Source organism: Palaemon carinicauda, chromosome 9, assembly GCF_036898095.1.
Source record: "Palaemon carinicauda isolate YSFRI2023 chromosome 9, ASM3689809v2, whole genome shotgun sequence".
Taxonomy (NCBI): Eukaryota; Metazoa; Arthropoda; class Malacostraca; order Decapoda; family Palaemonidae; genus Palaemon; species Palaemon carinicauda.
The window spans coordinates 114,559,124-114,577,098 of record NC_090733.1 but is presented as its reverse complement, the minus strand read 5'-3'; the positions used below and the strand labels follow the sequence as shown (position 1 = coordinate 114,577,098).

The 17,975-nt window shown below is 40.6% G+C and overlaps 1 protein-coding gene across 1 annotated transcript in view; it reads left to right on the top strand.

Moving 5' to 3' along the window:
• The window catches only part of Bub3 (mitotic checkpoint protein Bub3), a 164,267-nt gene extending 147,839 nt beyond the window's left edge, over nt 1-16,428 (top strand). Inside the window, exons 6-8 of the mRNA XM_068380224.1 lie at nt 9,187-9,332; nt 12,538-12,677; nt 13,679-16,428. Coding sequence (XP_068236325.1) covers nt 9,187-9,332; nt 12,538-12,677; nt 13,679-13,794 — 402 coding nt within the window. The 3' untranslated portion in view covers nt 13,795-16,428. The remainder of the gene's footprint in view (nt 1-9,186; nt 9,333-12,537; nt 12,678-13,678) is intronic.
• Nucleotides 16,429-17,975: the final 1,547 nt, after the last annotated feature.

The window sequence follows — 17,975 nt, the reverse complement described above, 5'->3', positions numbered from 1 at the left end:
CTGTTATGAGGAGTAGGATATTTCATGGGTCCTATTAGCAATTATGTTTCAAGCTAGTGTTTATGGAAACAGAGTATTGTATTCAATGCACAGTGGTAAAACTCATTCACTGTCAACGGAATGGCTACCTTACACGGCTCATAACAGCCAAGGATTGTAATTTTTGTCAAGGGGAGTTACACAGAAAGAAGTCAATGACCAAATCATGTATAAACACCACTTCTTCTCTGGTCAACGAGATAAGCAACCTGGGTATGGTCATTACTTGCATGGGTGACTGCCTGCAAACACCAGATGCTGTTGACATTTAAATAAGGGATTTTGACGAAGGAAAAATCTATTTCTGGGCGAGAGACCTGTGCCGCCCAGTGAAATGCTCCTATAGCACCATTTCTAAGGAATATAACTGCTAAATATTACCAGAGAAAAAATGTATAGGAATGCTAGGTTGAACTAGCTTGCTCACCTATTGGTGTCGGTATAAACTGGGGCGAAATATACCAGAGGTCTCGTATCATTTAGACATCTCCTCCTCGAAATCCCTCAAAAGTGAGGTGCGGTTCAACCTCCCCTGCCGCGCAGACCAGTACTACTAACTCTACCCACGCTTGCCCATCACTCCTTACAGCACCTTTAAGTTTGGGGTCTGATCAGGGGGGGAACAACTAGGGTGGGTTCACTGGGCGGCACAGGTCTCTCGCCCAGAAATAGATTTTTCCTTCGTCAAAATCCCTTTTCTGGGCTCAACCTGTGCCGGCCAGTGAAATAGTACCAGAGAAACGAACCCAAACTTCATTATTTATAAGGGAACGAAGTAAAATCAACATAACAAATAGTGGTTTAATCAAGAGTTGTAGTAGTAGACGATAGTCTTTAATAACATCAAAATGACAGGATATAATGTCCCAGTAAGGAATGGCAAAATGAAAAGTAAAACTTGAGATCAAAACATGACCTGAGGTCAAAATATCTTAGATAATACTATATAAAACTGGACATTAAAGAACTACAGTATGCAGGACAAAATGTAAATATGGCAATAAAATAATAGAGATAAACAATGTTAAGACATGGGGACACACATGGGTGTGACATAACAAACTGAACTCAGGTAGGAACTGTAACTGAGGCAGGTAAGAGGAAGAAGATGGCAGACATAGTAGATTCAGGAATTAGTTAGGAATTAATTTGTCCGGGGGATACCACGCTCCCTGCGGCTACGGTAGCGAGTTGAAGGGCCTCTACAGTAGATGTTTAAGATAGTGTCTCCTGAACACTGACGGGGATTTCCATCCGGTATATTTAGTAAGATCCGCAAAGTTCATGTGATGGAAAAAATTTATTGAGGTTGCTACCGCCCTTATGTCATGGACGTGAGGGAAGGACTCAGGATTAGCCTGTTTGATAAAATACAAGATCTGTTGCCTGATCCCTTTTAAATTTATAGTCCCTCCCTGCTCTCTGATGAATAAGGGTCCTGAGGTCTTATAGGAGGTCCTTGATAGAAAGGACTTTAGAGTGGTAACAGGACACAGGGAAGGATCCTGAACGAGTTGGATAATTTTCCAGGAGGACCATCTGTTCTGAGGGTCTTCATTTTTGGCCAAGAAGACCTTGTTGGGGGAAAGGAGAACTTCTCCTGATGGAAGGAACTCAATGTGGCCTGGATCTCTTGACAAGGCTGCTAATTCCGAAATTCTAGCGCCGGATGCTAAACTCATAAGAAATAGAGTTTTTCTGAGTAGAGGTATATACTCACATGAGTCGTTGATGGTTTCTGACGCCAGTTTAAGAACATCATTGAGAAACCAGGAAACCGAGCTAGGACGAATGGATGGTTTCAGTCTAGCACAGGCTCTTGGAATTGAAGCTAGCAATGAGTCTCTTAGATCTATATTAAACCCGACCAGGAAAATCTTCTTCAAGGCAGAGTTAATGGTAGTAATAGTGTTAGCTGCCAAACCCGACTCAAACAAGGTTCTGAAAAAGGTTACCGTTAGGTTTAATGTCATAAAGACAATATTAGAATCCTTCAAAAACTTTGCTAGTTTTTTGACCGCTGAATCATATTGACGGAGAGTGGAGTCTCTCTTGTCAGATTCTAAGAATAAAGTATTCTGGGGAGCTGTGTTAGCCCCTTTGTGGGCCGCAAACTTCATGAAGTCCATAAAGTTAGGGCGTTCCGAATGTTTGAGGAAGCGAACACAGTGCGCGTTTGTACTATCTGGGTCAAAATCGGGTTGGGAATCTGGCGAGGGTGGAGATTCAGCTCCAGTAAAAGAGGAAACCAATTGCTCTTGGGCCAATTGGGGGCCACCAGGGCTACTTGACCTTTGAAGGTTCGAAGTTTGTCCAGCACCTTCATCAATAGGTTCACCGGCGGGAAATGATAAATCCTTTCCCAGGTGTTCCAGTTCAGAGACATGGCATCCGTGGTGTAAGCCCGAGGGTCCAGGTTGGGGGCCACATAACATTTCAGTTTGTGGTTGGACTCCGTCGAGAAGAGATCTACCTGGAGACCCGGCACTTGGGAGAGGATCCACCGAAACGAAATTCGATCTAGTGACCATTCTGACTCCAACGGGGTCGTCCTTGAAAGTGGTCTGCCACAACGTTCCGAACTCCAGCCAGATAGACAGCTGATAGGTGCCATTGGTTTGAGGCTGCCAGGGAGAAGATTGCTACCATCACATGGTTGACGGGGCCTGACTTGGAGCCCCCTCTGTTTAAGCAACGGACTATAACTTCGTTGTCGAGAACTAGCCTCAGGTGTTCTTTTTTGGCCGGGGAAAGACGTTTTAAAGTTAGTAAGACCGCCATGGCTTCTAGGACGTTTATGTGGAATTGTTGGAACATTGTGGACCAAAGGCCCTGAACCTTCCTGTGTTGGGAATAACCTCCCCAACCTGATAGGGAGGCATCCGTGTGGATGACTATCTTTGGAGGGGGATACCGTAGGGGGACCGATTTCGACAGGCTCTTGGTGGTCGTCCATGGGAGAAGCCTCTTCCGAAGAATGGGAGGAAGACGGGTCTTCTTGTCTCGAAATTTGTTGTTCGCTCTGGAGCGCCAAACCCGGTTTATGTCTTTCAGTTTCGCTTTCAGAAGAAGGTCTGTCACTGAAGCGAATTGAAGGGATCCTAGGATCTTTTCTTGATTCCTTCTGGATGTTATCTTTTTCCCGAGAAAGCGTTTGGTATTCTTCGCAATCTCTATCCTCTTGGACCTGGGGAGACATAGGGTGTGAGAGCATAGGTCCCACTGTAATCCCAGCCATTGAAACTTGGTCTCCGGTGTTAGGCGGGACTTTTTGAAATTTATTTGGAATCCCAGAGACTGAAGATACTGGATCACCTTGTTTGTCGCTTTAAGACAATCCTCGACGTTGTCTGACCAGATTAGCCAATCGTCCAGATATGCGACGACTTGGACCCCTTGGGTTCGAAGTTCTTGAATGACTGATTCCGCCAGTTTCGTGAAAATTCTGGGCGCGATGTTGAGCCCGAAAGGAATCACTTTGAACGTGTAAGCCTTGTCGCCTAGTCTTAATCCTAGGAATGGGCGGAAATGTCTCGCTATTGGAACGTGATAGTAAGCATCGGTAAGATCGATGGAGGTGGTGACGGCCCCACGGGGAAGCAAGGTCCGTACTTGCGAGACGGTAAGCATGTGAAACTTGTCGCATTGAATGGACAAGTTTAGTCGGGAAAGATCGAGGATGACTCTCCGGCTGTCCGAGTCTTTTTTCGGGACGCTGAATAAGCGACCTTGAAACTTCAGATGTTTCGTTTCTTTGATCGCGTTCTTGCGTAGGAGATCCTGGGTAAACAGGAGTAGGTCTGGTGTCGGGTGTTGATGGAATTTGTTCGGTGGAGGAGGCCCTTCTATCCAACTCCACCCCAGGCCCTTGGAAATTATGCTGAAGGCCCAAGGACTGAACCTCCAGCGACTCCTGAATGCATAAAGTCTCCCTCCTACCTGGAGATCCTCAGTAGTTGGAGGATTTTCCGCCACGGCTACCGCATGATCCCTTTCCACGGGAGAAATATCTCCCCTTGCCTCTGTTCTGAAAAGAACCTCTTGAACCGAGGCCCCTGCCTCGTTGGTATCCTTGAGGGGAAACCCGGGACTCATAGGCCGGGTTATAAACAGGAGAGGTGAACGAGCTCGAAGCCACCTGGCTTTCAGGAACGAGAACCTATTTCTCTTGAGGCTGAGACTTGGAAGGTGGAGGGTTGGATGGTCTGAGTAACCGGGACCGGATGGACTACCTGGAGAGGTTGGCGGAATTGGGCAGAGCTATAAGGACGTAGCCTTTTCCTGCCCCGGGAGTGAACGTTCGACTGTTCGAACTTCCGTTTGGGAGTGAGATCCCAACGGACCTTGAGGCTTTGGTTCACTCTGGCAGCTTCGCTCAGTACTGAGTTGACCATGTCCTCCGGGAACAGGTCCGGACCCCAAGCGGAGGCTTTAATGAGCTTATTCGGCTCATGGCGGATAGTAGCCTCTGACAGAACATGCCTACGGCAACGTCTTCTGGCCATCAAGAAGTCATAGCAATCCGCTAACAAGGATTGCAAGGTGGCTTTTGTCATGACTTTAAAGGCGTGTTCCTCATCATAGTTGAGGGAAAACATCTCCGCCATCGTCGAGACGTTAAGGCTCCTGCTAAACCTAGACCGGGACTCGAACTCGAGTCGGATTAAGGTTTCGGGGAGTCTTGGGAGGCGTTCGCTAAATTGCGTCGACGCACAATCAGCGGATAGCTTACCAGAGGTAAATGTTGACTGGATGTTAAGCCAACATTCATTATCTGATGGGAGCAGAAGAGATGTAGGGTCTGTCTCCCGGAGCTGGGGCAAAGGTTTGTCTTCAGCCACTGCCTGAAGGGCTAGGTCCACCATTTTAGTGACGCAAGGAGTAGGGGTCTGCTCGTCCACAAGAAACATAGTGTATGTACTCTTGTGGGGAGTCAGCATGGTGTTTGTGCAACCCCACTCGTTTAGGGTTCTAACCCAAACAGACTGAGCCTGTTCCTTTGGGAAGATAACGGTCTCCTTAGGGACCTTATCTAGCCGGACAAGAGCCTCTTCCGTTAGCCGGGCGAAGCCGGGGAAGGGGAATTGAAGGCCGGGAGGGAAGAACTCAAAATCTTCAATGGGCCGGGTTCCGAAGCCTTCAATAGTTAACATCCCGTCCGTGAAAGGGCAGTGGAGCGCCATTTTCCACGGGTTATTCATGGTGAAAGGCGGGAGTTTTGAGGCGTCCGAGATGAGGAACTGCTGTTGTTGAGGCAGTCCTCCTTCTAGGGTGTCTAGTCTCCTGGTGACGGCAGAAAGCATTAAGCTAATCTGCTCTGAAACAACCCTCGACATCATATTGGTGAGAGTCACCGGGTCGAGGTTGGCCGGGGCAACTGAGGGGGATGGCTGCACTCCCGGGTCCTGAGAAGTAGGGGAGGTGCTAGCCAAGCCACTAGGGGCTCTGGGGAGTGAAGCCTTCTTGGGCTTGGATGTTTTAGGTGGTGTGGGATTCTTTCGAGTCCTAACTAAGGGTCTCTTCTGAGACTTAACCTTGGGAGGAACCGGGTGTGATCTTGGGTTGGATTCACGGTTCGCTTCGAAACCTAAAAAGAAAGAAGAATTAGAAGTCGAAGAAAAAGCAGGGCTAAGAAGAGAGGTCTTAGCGCCGGACCCACCTGCCTCACCTACCTCCTTACCTGTCTCCGGTTCGTCCAAAACCATGGGTTCTAGGTCCAAGTTCAGAGCCGCAACATTGTCCTCTATGGGGTCGGGGTCGTCACCGATGTCCGTATCCTGAACCAGATCAAGTTCCACGGTTGCCGCAATATCAGCAATAATAGGGGCCGCCACTGCTTTAGGCACTGCTGCCGAGGATTTTGCGTTAGGGTAGATGAGATTACAATAGTCTTCGGAGAGGACGTAAGGCTTCTTGACCTTAACGTTACGGGCGAAACCGCCTACCCAAACTTTCAAGGTGGCTCTTGCTGAGGTCTTAGCTGCTTGGGAACTCTGAAAGAACGGGGATAAGGTTAGCAAACCCGAGCGACAAAGCTGAGAAATGAAACCAAACCAAAGCAGGAATGCAAGTATAAACAACGACCTATAGAGGACTCACTGAATCTGAAGAGAGGGTGGTGATAAGGTCGTAACAGACAAGGCAGTTGTCGGGGTGCCAAACAATAAGATCGTCCATCTGAATCCCACAGTCCGCGTGAGATCTACAGACCGCATGTCCGCAGGGCTGTTGAAGGACGGCCGCGCAGGCTGTCATCCGCCAGCGGACCACCTGTAAAGGGGAATAGTCTATGAACATCTACTTAATATCTCTAGAAGGGGTCCCGGAGGATCCGGGCCCTGCAATTAAAGTAAAATGTATAGCCTTAGACTAGACATGCAGAGAACCTGAGACTATTCCAGGAGGAACCCGGCGGAGCCGGGGATGAGAAAAGGATGTAAAATTAGGGATGAATAAAAATAATAATAATAGTCCCGGGGACCGGGAACAGAACTGCTAAAGTAAACTTAAAGTAAACTAGAGTAAACTTAAGTTACATCCTTAAAATACATATAATAGAAAAACTCCGGTTATGATCTTAACATTAACGTCCATAAGAGTATAGGGTTCCCGTAGGGAGAGTAGGAATCATAAACTGTGTCAGTGTCATCAGATCTTGCAGTATTGTAAGCCCGGAGGCCCCGATGTCTGATGACGGGAGGGTACGGTGGGAGAGTGCTGGAGGAGCCAAGGGATCCACCAATCAACACTACCGGATGTACCGGGACGAAGGTAATGATTCGTGTAGAATACTATGATGTAGGATAATAATAAGTCCTATACGGACGATAATGGCAGGAGGTACCGTATGATGGGGACACTCCTAATATAGATAAGGTCTCATTCTTACAACCATAAGCTAAAAGCAAAAGCTGTACCAAGAAGGCATAGGTATGCCGACTACTGTAATCACATGTGATATAGTTCCCGGCGGTCCTGGCTCTCCCCCTCCCCCGACTGATGGCCAATCGAGACGACGGGAGGGGGGAGACGAGAGCCGCCCGGGATGAATGAGACTATGTAGCACCCCGTGAGATACTCTCGGTCCTCAATATGTCGGAACGTTGAGGGAAGACTTAGAGGAACAAGCATACTTGGCCCGTATGTCATAACCAACAACCATCGAGAAGAGGAGAGGCGTACTCTGGGAGGGGTGGTGGGGGGGTATACAGGAGGATCACAAGGACAGGTGGTGGTAGACAGGGCTACCAACTGGAGATCCCCTCAACATAACATGAAAAGCCCAAAAATATAATCATAACGGAGTGTAACATTAAAAACAATATGAATTGCATAATTACTTAACAGTAATAAATGAATAAAAGCGTAATCACGTAAAAAAGGCTAGGCATGCAAAGTTAATATGGCGAGAGAGGGACTCGAGCGAGTGGCAAGGGAGGGAGCATGACGCCATCTTGGAGATAGAAAACAGTAACACAATAAAGCTACGCGAGAGTCCCACTCGAACCAAAACGTAAAACTATGTGGAGCGTAATAAAAACCGATAGACTTATAACATCAAGTGAAATGCTCCTAGAAAACCAGCGAAACAATTCTTTGGGAACGCTATCCACTAACATGCACGAAGGCAGGCATGCCAACATAACAGAACGCCTTAATGATACGCTAACACTGATACCGTAGTAAAATAATAATGATACGCTAAGATGAAAGCATATAATCGGTGTAAAGGCAAAATCTCCTAAAAGTTCGAACGAATAGCATGATGAAATAAATAACGAACGAACTAGCGAGAAAGGGCAGGGCCGTGAAACCATGAACGGTTAGAACGGGGATGCCGTTCACAATAAAACACTTCTCAATTAATAAAAACAAGGCTATGCTGCCCATTCGCGCTTAAAACTCATGGATAAAGTACTTAACTTCGATGGAGTAACTTGAGATTCCACCATCGATGCGTAGGAAAGGTAATAATCCAAAAGTACACAGAGAAAAACACAATCGACCGATTGGAACTGGTGCTAAAAAGGAGTGTTGGGCAAGCGTGGGTAGAGTTAGTAGTACTGGTCTGCGCGGCAGGGGAGGTTGAACCGCACCTCACTTTTGAGGGATTTCGAGGAGGAGATGTCTAAATGGTATGAGACCTCTGGTATATTTCGCCCCATTTATACCGACACCAATAGGTGAGCGAGCTAGTTCAACCTAGCATTCCTATACATTTTTTCTCTGGTAATATTTAGCAGTAATATTCCTTAGAAATGGTGCTATAGGAGCATTTCACTGGCCGGCACAGGTTGAGCCCAGAAAATGGTTTTTGTATAATAGAGTAGATAACGATATGACATCATTTTTGCTTACCAGCTAAGTTATTGATGAACCTGTTTAGTTTTTACATTATTTAACTTTTTTATTCTCAAAGGCAAGCGAGCCTTCTCTTGTGGGCTGTATGCTTGATTTGCCTTCCTAGTTGTTTGAACTAACCTAATCTCATTAATCAGGCTTAGTTACTTAGAGTTCCTTCGGTAAGGGTTCGCAATGTTCACTGTAGTGTCGATATCTTAATTTACTTTATTTTTTATGCTGCTTAACCATTGTATTATCACAATACCGAGTTGGGTGACTGGATCCTTATAGATATATGTCATCTCTCACTAAAGTAAGAGAATTTAAACAAAGTAATTTTGGTTTGGGGAAGTGGCATTTCATATCGTTTACACCTTTTAAAAATTTCTGGTTTTGATGATGTTTCAGCTCAGTTGGTAGGTTACATTATGAGATCACTCTGGATGATAGTACAATACTTTTTCGTTAACTTGCAGGCTCGGCCTCTAGTTCATCATAGTTTGGTAATTTCTTACTCTCAGGTTGTTAGTATCTTTATGAGTCTGGCTGTAAGAAATTTTTTATTTAATTTTATGGGTAGTTCAATTAAACCAGACCTCTGGAGAAGAATCGATATGAACATCAAGTGAATTTAGAAGTAAGATTTATTTTTTTATTAAAATTATAATTTTGCCCATCATTCTCCTTTCATGTATTTTAGTATGAATGTTGTATATGACACAGTACTATTTGTAGATTCTTCTATGAAACTTTTGCCTCTTAAATTTCTTAAGGAAAATTTATTCTTAATTTTATAAATTCTAGGGTTATGTCGTATCCAGTATTGAAGGTCGTGTTGCTGTTGAGTATTTAGATCCAAGTCCAGAAATTCAGAAGAAGAAATATGCATTCAAGTGTCATAGGCTGAAAGAAGATGGTATTGAAAAGATTTTCCCCGTTAATTCTATCAGGTAAAGTAATAAAACTAAAGGAAACGTTCATTTTGTCTTTAATACTGTACATCTGGGTGTAAATTCTAAATTACAATCAGCCATTGACAGGTGAGATATTTGTTCCAGGACTGCTAATCTAAGGTTCTGATTATGTTCTAGTAATAACTAACAGTATACCCTTTTCTTTCAATATTTAAAGTATAATGCTGATTTATGACAATTACAATTTATAAGAGAAGACACTCTCTCTCTCTCTCTCTCTCTCTCTCTCTCTCTCTCTCTCTCTCTCTCTCATCTCTCTCTCTCTCACTCTCTCTCTCTCTCTCTCTCTCTCTCTCTCTCTCTCTCTCTCTCTCTCTCTCTCTCTCTCTCTCTCTCTCTCTCTCTCTCTCTCTCTCTCTCTCTCTCATATATGGACCTTTTCAACAGATTTTGAACTGTTTTTTTATTTTATTTTATTTGAAAGTTACCTTTTACACACTCTCATATTCTTCGAGATTGCTTTGACATCCTTTCTGTATTTTGGGAAGATTGAAGTAGGGCTGGTGTTGATGAACCACTTCATTCACTTAGGACAACACATGATGCTCAGTTTTGTCATTTGCAAGTCTTTAAATTCATATACAGATTGATGTCTGAAACACACGTGTGGCAAGTGTTAACTGTGTATGTACTGTGAAGTTTTTATTTTTAAAACATTGAAGCTTTTATGCTTGCATGAAGTGTCTCTTCAACTCTAGTTAAACTTTGTCGAAAGTGTAAAAAGATACTTTAGACAATTGAAGAATATAAGTCATTGTAAAGTTTTAGTCTGGTAAAATAATGTTTTAGAGAATTATGAGGCGTATCATTTGGTGTAAAGCTGTACACATTACCTAAATTATTTAGGTATTCTACATATAGCTTGTAATTTATATGATAAATGCATTTATTCTGCAATGTATTACTAGTTATATTTTGACTATTGATAGATTTTGGGTATCTTGAGTATGCTACATTAGAGTTATGTTAGTGTTGATGGAATGAGTCCATATTAAATAATCACTCCAAGATTGTTCTTAATGAGGAAAAAAAAAAATTCAATTTCATGTTTTAATCTAATCAACTTTATATACTGTAGTAGATTTTTTGGTTGATTCATTATAAATTATCCCCTTTGTAATACTACTGTTTATTCCTATACAAACCTTTGTCCTTTAATAGAAGTATGCTCACAGCCAAGTTGTCTATGACTTAAAACTTAACAAGGTTGCGTTAGTTAGCTGGAGGGTGAGTGGTAAGCCCTGCCCACCTGACAGGCCACTGAGCTCCCACTTAGCTTTCAGCCACCAGATAGAGCAGAATACAGTACTTTCAACATCCTCTTCTGGCTGTTTTAATTAATTTTCATTAAGATGAATGTGTTAGCAAATGTTACCCAATAACTATAGCTGTGTGATAGTTTTATGTACAAACCCATCAATATCCCCATTCCTGTTCCTTTTGCCACAAGAAGTATTCTATAATGTATAATTTATAAGGTGTTGTTTGCGGATGATACTGTACTTGTTGCAGACACAGAAGAGAAGCTTGGCCGATTAGTGACAGAATTTGGAAGAGTGTGTGAGAGAAGGAAGTTGAGAGTTAATGTGGGTAAGAGTAAGGTTATGAGATGTACGAGAAGGGAAGGTGGTGCAAGGTTGAATGTCATGCTGAATGGGGAGTTACTTGAGGAGGTGGATCAGTTTAAGTACTTGGGGTCTGTTGTTGCAGTAAATAGTGGAGTGGAAGCAGATGTACGTCAGAGAGTGAATGAAGGTTGCAAAGTGTTGGGGGCAGTTAAGGGAGTAGTAAAAAATAGAGGGTTGGGCATGAATGTAAAGAGAGTTCTATATGAGAAAGTGATTGTACCAACTGTGATGTATGGATCGGAGTTGTGGGGAATGAAAGTGATGGTGAGACAGAAATTGAATGTGTTTGAGATGAAGTGTCTAAGGAGTATGGCTGGTGTATCTCGAGTAGATAGGGTTAGGAACGAAGTGGTGAGAGTGAGAACGGGTGTAAGAAATGAGTTAGCAGCTAGAGTGGATATGAATGTGTTTAGGTGGTTTGGCCATGTTGAGAGAATGGAAAATAGCTGTCTGCTAAAGAAGGTGATGAATGCAAGAGTTGATGGGAGAAGTACAAGAGGAAGGCCAAGGTTTGGGTGGATGGATGGAGTGAAGGAAGCTCTGGGTGATAGGAGGATAGATGTGAGAGAGGCAAGAGAGCGTGCTAGAAATAGGAATGAATGGCGAGTGATTGTGACGCAGTTCCGGTAGGCCCTGCTGCTTCCTCCGGTGCCTTAGATGACCGCGGAGGTAGCAGCAGTAGGGGATTTAGCATTATGAAGCTTCATCTGAGGTGGATAACGGGGGAGGGTGGGCTGTGGCACCCTAGCAGTACCAGCTGAACTCGGTTTAGTCCCTTGTTAGGCTGGGAGGAACGTAGAGTAGAGGTCCCCTTTTTTGTTTTGTTTCATTGTTGATGTCGGCTACCCCCCAAAATTGGAGGAAGTGCCTTGGTATATGTATGTATGTATGTATATACGATAAACAAAAATCTGAGGACAAAAGATCTATATTTCTGCTAGAGAGAGAGACGTAATATAAATTTAGTTAATGAGACATAAGTTTTGTTTGTTTGTTTGTCATTCCACTAAGCATGTTATTGTCGCAAAGAACTGGATCGTTCCTGGTTTGGGTATTTCACGAGCTTGAAATTTCCTGGTGTGAACTGAGTGTAATACACAGCCATGTGCTTTACTCTTTCGTAGCTTAGCTTGTAATAATAACGATAATGATAATAATGACGTACCTCAACGTCACGGTATGTATTACCAGGCCTATTTTAAGGTATACCTACGTCATCGTAGCGAAGCGGTTAAATTGTACTTCCTGCCTCAACAACTCCACAAGTCATAGGTTTAAGGTTAAAGTTTTAATAGCTGTATCCAGCTTTGCTGTAAGCATACTCCTATTAAAGGACTCAAGTTAGTATAGTTTGGAAAAATACAATTTACGATAAGAATTTTATTATTTACATCATTGTACTGATTACACAACAGTAAGGATTCTACCTTTAAATGTAATATTTCTCATAACTGTTTCATTATTTGTTCCATTTTTTTAATTTTTCACCTACCCACTTGTATTCTAAAACAGCCATGTGAGGTATTTTACACTAGTTTTGCCCATATTTTCAGCTTCCATAATGGTTATAATACGTTTGCTACTGGTGGTTCTGATGGTTACGTGAATATTTGGGATGGATTCAACAAGAAGCGATTGTGCCAATTCCATCGTTATCCAACTTCCATTTCTTCACTTTGCTTCAGTAATGATGGTATGTAGAGCTCATTATTAATTGCCTGTGCCGCTGACAATTATCTTAGTTGGCTTTTGCAATATTTATTAACAGTGTTAAAAGAATTTGTCATTTGGTTTAAGGAATAGTGTACTCTATTACCAAAGTGGTACTTATTTACAAATGTTTTTTAGCCTGTCAATATAAAAAAATTTTCATATGTTGAAATTGAGATTTGTATGCATGTCCGTCGCAGTTTTGTTTAGTCAATAATTTTAGTGGTAGTGGTTTGGATTTTGCATGAGCTGAAGGATAATCCTTTGGCATTTACAGGTAGGAAATGGGATTTTGATAAAAATCTTATTAAAGTGATACAGTACTGTCCTATAACAATTGATTTCAGTAGCATTTTGGTGGCTGGCATCCTTAACAACTATCTGGTTGTTCAATTTAATTATTTTTTGGCTAATTCTCAGAATTTTGTTGTACCATTAGGAATTTGGGAATTATCTCTTGTTTACACAATTGCTATTAGTTTTGGCCTTTCAATATCTTGCACTTATGTCTTAGATAAGTTTTAGTATGGTTCGAGTTTGTCTTATTTTGATAAAACCTCAATTTTTATTGTCTTTTATGGATGTATTCTTTTAACAGTTAGATGAGTTATAAGATGTTACTGTAAAAGATTTAAAATTGATTCTAATGGAAATTTAAGAATTGTACAAGATTTTTTAGGAATGAATTACTTGTAAGACATCAATGGTAAAAGTAAATACCATCATCTAATAAGTAGAATATAATTTTAAGGTTTCTTGATACACTGTACGTAAGCAGAACAAAAAAGGTCAAACATTTCTTTCATGATATTAGTTATCTAATAACTATTTACATAATATTTAGTGGTGTTGTTTTTTACATTTTATTTTGTTAGATACTGAACTTTTACTTCAAAATGTCATGATGATATTTTACTCTCAGAATTTGTTTTGTACTTGTGTATATTCTCCAGTATTTTAAATAAAATTATTTTGTCATTTCAGGAAATACCCTTGCCATTGCTTGCTCCTACATGTATGAGCAGGAGCAGATAGACCCTATGCCCGAGGATTGTATCTTTATTCGACGAGTCACAGATCAAGAAACCAAGCCAAAATAGTCAAGATTCGAGTAGTCGTACCTTTCGATCTTAGTCACCATTAGAGTATTTGCCACTGAGGGCAGTTCATTACACGGGTCCAATGTGTTTACAAAAGGGCCGATGTGGTATACCACTCATTCTTCTTAGTACTTTTACTTTCTGTGCATGACAAGCATATTGTCATTATTTTAAAACTTTCTACTGCGCTTTACCTTCTTGAATATCATCAGAATGATTTAAATCATGCTCAATCTTCTCTCTTGGAATTCTTTGAGGGCTACAGTAGAAACTTGGAGTGATTTGTATTTGAGAAACAGATCTTACAGCAGGGTTCATAGAATTTTGAGGTGCTTCTTCCTTCAGAGTTACTTCTCATCCATATTTATCGCAACCGTTTTAAAGATCCACCGGCATATCATGCTGCTCTAAGAATGATTGTTAAGCATAACTTATCCCAGCACATTGTAAGAATCCCTGAAGTTTGTACAGCAGGTCTTGTGCTGGGGTGATGTGTGTGGTTCTTTAGATGTACCTGATTCAAAAGAATGGATGATGATTTATGTATCTTGCTGCCTGTGACAGAATCTAGTTTGGGAGAAAATGGGTAATACAGTATTTTATACCATGCACATTTTTCATACAAGGTATTTGCAAGTAATTTTGTGTACTGTAATATGTTAATTGTGAGATCGTAATGAAATAGGTTTCCTGTGTGCTTGCCCCTTTGTTTTTTAATCGTAGTAATATTTGAGGTACTATGTATTTCATTTTTTAACAAATTAGTACTTGCTGGTAGCTATAGTGATTCCTAGGGGAATTTCAAGTTTTCATTATATCAAATCTTAATGCATTTCAAGTACTGTACAGAAATGTACATTGCTTGACGTTAACATGTCATGTAAATAGAGGTAACAAAACTTCTGTTGAAATGTACTCTCTCAGGGATCACTGTAGGTACAATTTTATTGCAAAGACTACATATTTTTTTTTTCTTTTTGCTTTTTTAGTTGCTTATATTTTTTATTTCTTATAGGTACAGTAAATTAAGGGATATCCATCCAGTTTTTTATATTTAAATAGTTAATTTTGTCATTGAGTGGTATATGCGCATCCACGCCATATCCTTGTCCGCCAAACTTAAACTGAATTTATCGTCCATGTTATAGCTGCAATGGCATTGCCATAACAGCTCTTGCTTTTAGAGACAGAGTAGTTTACAGAGCAGTGAGTTGTGGATGCTGCATCATTATATTTCTCACTTAGTTATAGTTCAGTTGCAAATGATATGGCAAATTAATTAGATTACTGTAAATTCAATTGCAGCTCTGAAAAAGAAACTTGCTTACAACACCAATTGGTTTCACTGGTCTTGTAAGAAAATTTTTCTCCTAAGTTTTGTATTTCTCAAATAAAATCAGGGTAAGCCGTGCTTACCACGAATAGGATTTACTTTTTTCTGTATGTAAGAATAAGAAATATAGTGCTTTTGAGCCACAAAAACTATTACTATTTTATTTCTTACCTGTATCAACTTTCTAGTTCCTTTCATTGATAATGATTTTGAAGCAAGGGTCTTAGCTCTTCTCAATACTGTACAATTAATGAGAGACTAACGGAAAGTTTTAATATAGTGATTGGAAGATTCCCAATAGAAAAAAGATATAAGGAATATTTATTGCCAAAATTTTAGGTCTTGTTATTACCTGCAGGTTTGTTAAGAATGTAAAAGATAGCTTCAGAGAATGGTAGACAATGGATATATTTATTACTTAGAGAAATAGATATATGGAGCTGGTATGAATAATTAATTGTTAAATCTTAACCCTCAAGATGAGACTGCGGATGAGGCTATCTAACCTTCATCTATGGCATCTAATCCTGAAGTTCATTCATGTTATCCAGCATTGCAGTTAATGATGTTAATAGCAGAAAATTATTTCATATTAAGGGTGTTTGTAGCATTCCTTAAGCCCTAGTTCCACCTAATTTGTATCATTTACTTGACAATATCTAACATTTAGTGCACCTGCTGAGTGGTCTCATTAAACTACTGTGCTGTAATATTTCCGAGATCAAATGCCCCCAACTCTAAAATTTTGGTGATCGAACAAAATATCTTTAAAAATTTTACCACATTGAACAGAAATTCGAAGATTGAACAACCTGTATGGAACAAGATATAAGCAACTAAACCAATTTACACTAGCTCTTGCCCATTTCAGGCTCGCAACACGTTCAGTAAACTTTTTCATGAATTTAATTTATTTAGTGATTTTTGCGTTTATCCATACACAATGGCAAAAGAAAATATGTCATCGGTAGAGAAGATCCTGCCCCTTTTTCCGGGATATTCCTTTGGTTGGGAACAAATTCATGCAACAGTATTTCCGTAAATTCTTATGGGGAAAATTTATTTGGCTTTGGAACTACAAGTAAGTATATTCAAGCTCCGAGTTACCATAAGAATTTTTTCTTTTTTACATCGTTCAATCAATGGGTATATGAAGTTGGCAATTCCATACATGATTATTTAAAGAACCTTATGTGGTGCAACATTGGCATATCTAAAGTGCCTATGTATCATTAATATATCAAACTGCGTTGAAGTAATTGTGTCCCATCTTCAAATCAATTAAATTGTGAGAATATGGATATTTGATTATTAATAGCCAAAAACCAATATGAAGAGAGCTCAGTTCAACACAAATAGTTAAAACATATTTAAAGTAAATGTCTGAATATTTATTAATGGAAATCAAGGTTTGAAGACGAATTACTGAGAATTTGCCTTTTTCCTAATCTAAAGTTTATCCAATTGTCAAATTTTTTAAGCTTATAATTTTGTTAAATTTAATTTTTAGGTGTTATAGAGCTGTGTGGTCTCCAAGGACTTTCCTGTTGAAGGTGAGGACAGGGAATCCAATGTAACATGAATACCAAAGACACTGTTTCCCCCAGCTCTAGGGCCAGTGTATCAATGTGCTGGGCTTGGACACGGTGTGTATAGGGGAGACCTTGTAAGTTCAGTCTCATTTGAACTTGCCACAGCACCTCGATAGCTGAAAGCCTTTCGCTATGAGTGACATAATGTACGGCATCCCAGAAAGGAACCATTGCTCCAGTCCTTGCCATCGTACCTAAGTCACAACAAACCCGCAACCACCATTCAAGTGGAAATAGTTGAAGGAGACACAATGTTTTTTGTGTGATCATCTTAAGAACATTATTAAGATGAGTCCCGCACTTACTTGGATATACTGTATTTCTCTCTTCACTGATTATTATCAATGTAAGCATGCTTAGTTAACGTCGGCATTTGAGTAATTGTGTTTGCTTGTTTCTGTCCACCAAACATTTGTTGTGTTTCATATATTTCGTAAGTAGTTTTACTGTCTTAGACATTTGTCTCTTAATATCATAAAGGGGGTTGATTGCTGACACCATTTTGATAACTTTATTCATTATCAACCAGTTCCAATTACAGTACTGTATTACTGTACATTGTTCTGAATACGAAGGGAGATTTAACTTGCTACAGTATTACAGTATAGTATGTACTTTTATGTTTTTAGGGAATTAATATCTACATTTTTACTCTTGATTTTGCCACCAAAAATTTAACCCATCCTTCCGTCCATCTTGCTGAACAACTTTCCATTTTACTTCACAGTACTGTACATTTGTGAGGTTTTCTCTTGGTTGCACTTTTGCTCGAGTACTAGACCTTGAATCCAGGTTCCACAAATCTGTCAATCTGACTACTCTAATATTATATACTCTAGTGCAGTACAGTGAACCCTCGCTACTTCGCGGTGTGACCATCGCGGATTCACCACTTTGCGGGTTTTTTCCATAACCCATATATATATATACATATCGCGGATTTTCCGGAAATTTCGAAAATACCGCGAAATCTGAAGACCCCCAAATACGATATTCGTTACCTGTAATTCCATTAATACTGTAATTAGTAATATCTGCTCTTACTGATTGTTCATTGCATTACATATGATATATAATTCAGCACAGAAAGAAATAAAACATGAAAAGAGAATGTGATCATACGATAATACAGTACTGTATACAGTACGTAGTAAAATTAAATCGAACATGAAACGCAAATCAGATGCAGTCATACCATATTAGAATGGTGTAAGGCTGCTGATGGCTACTACTGTACAGTACTACAAATGTAATGG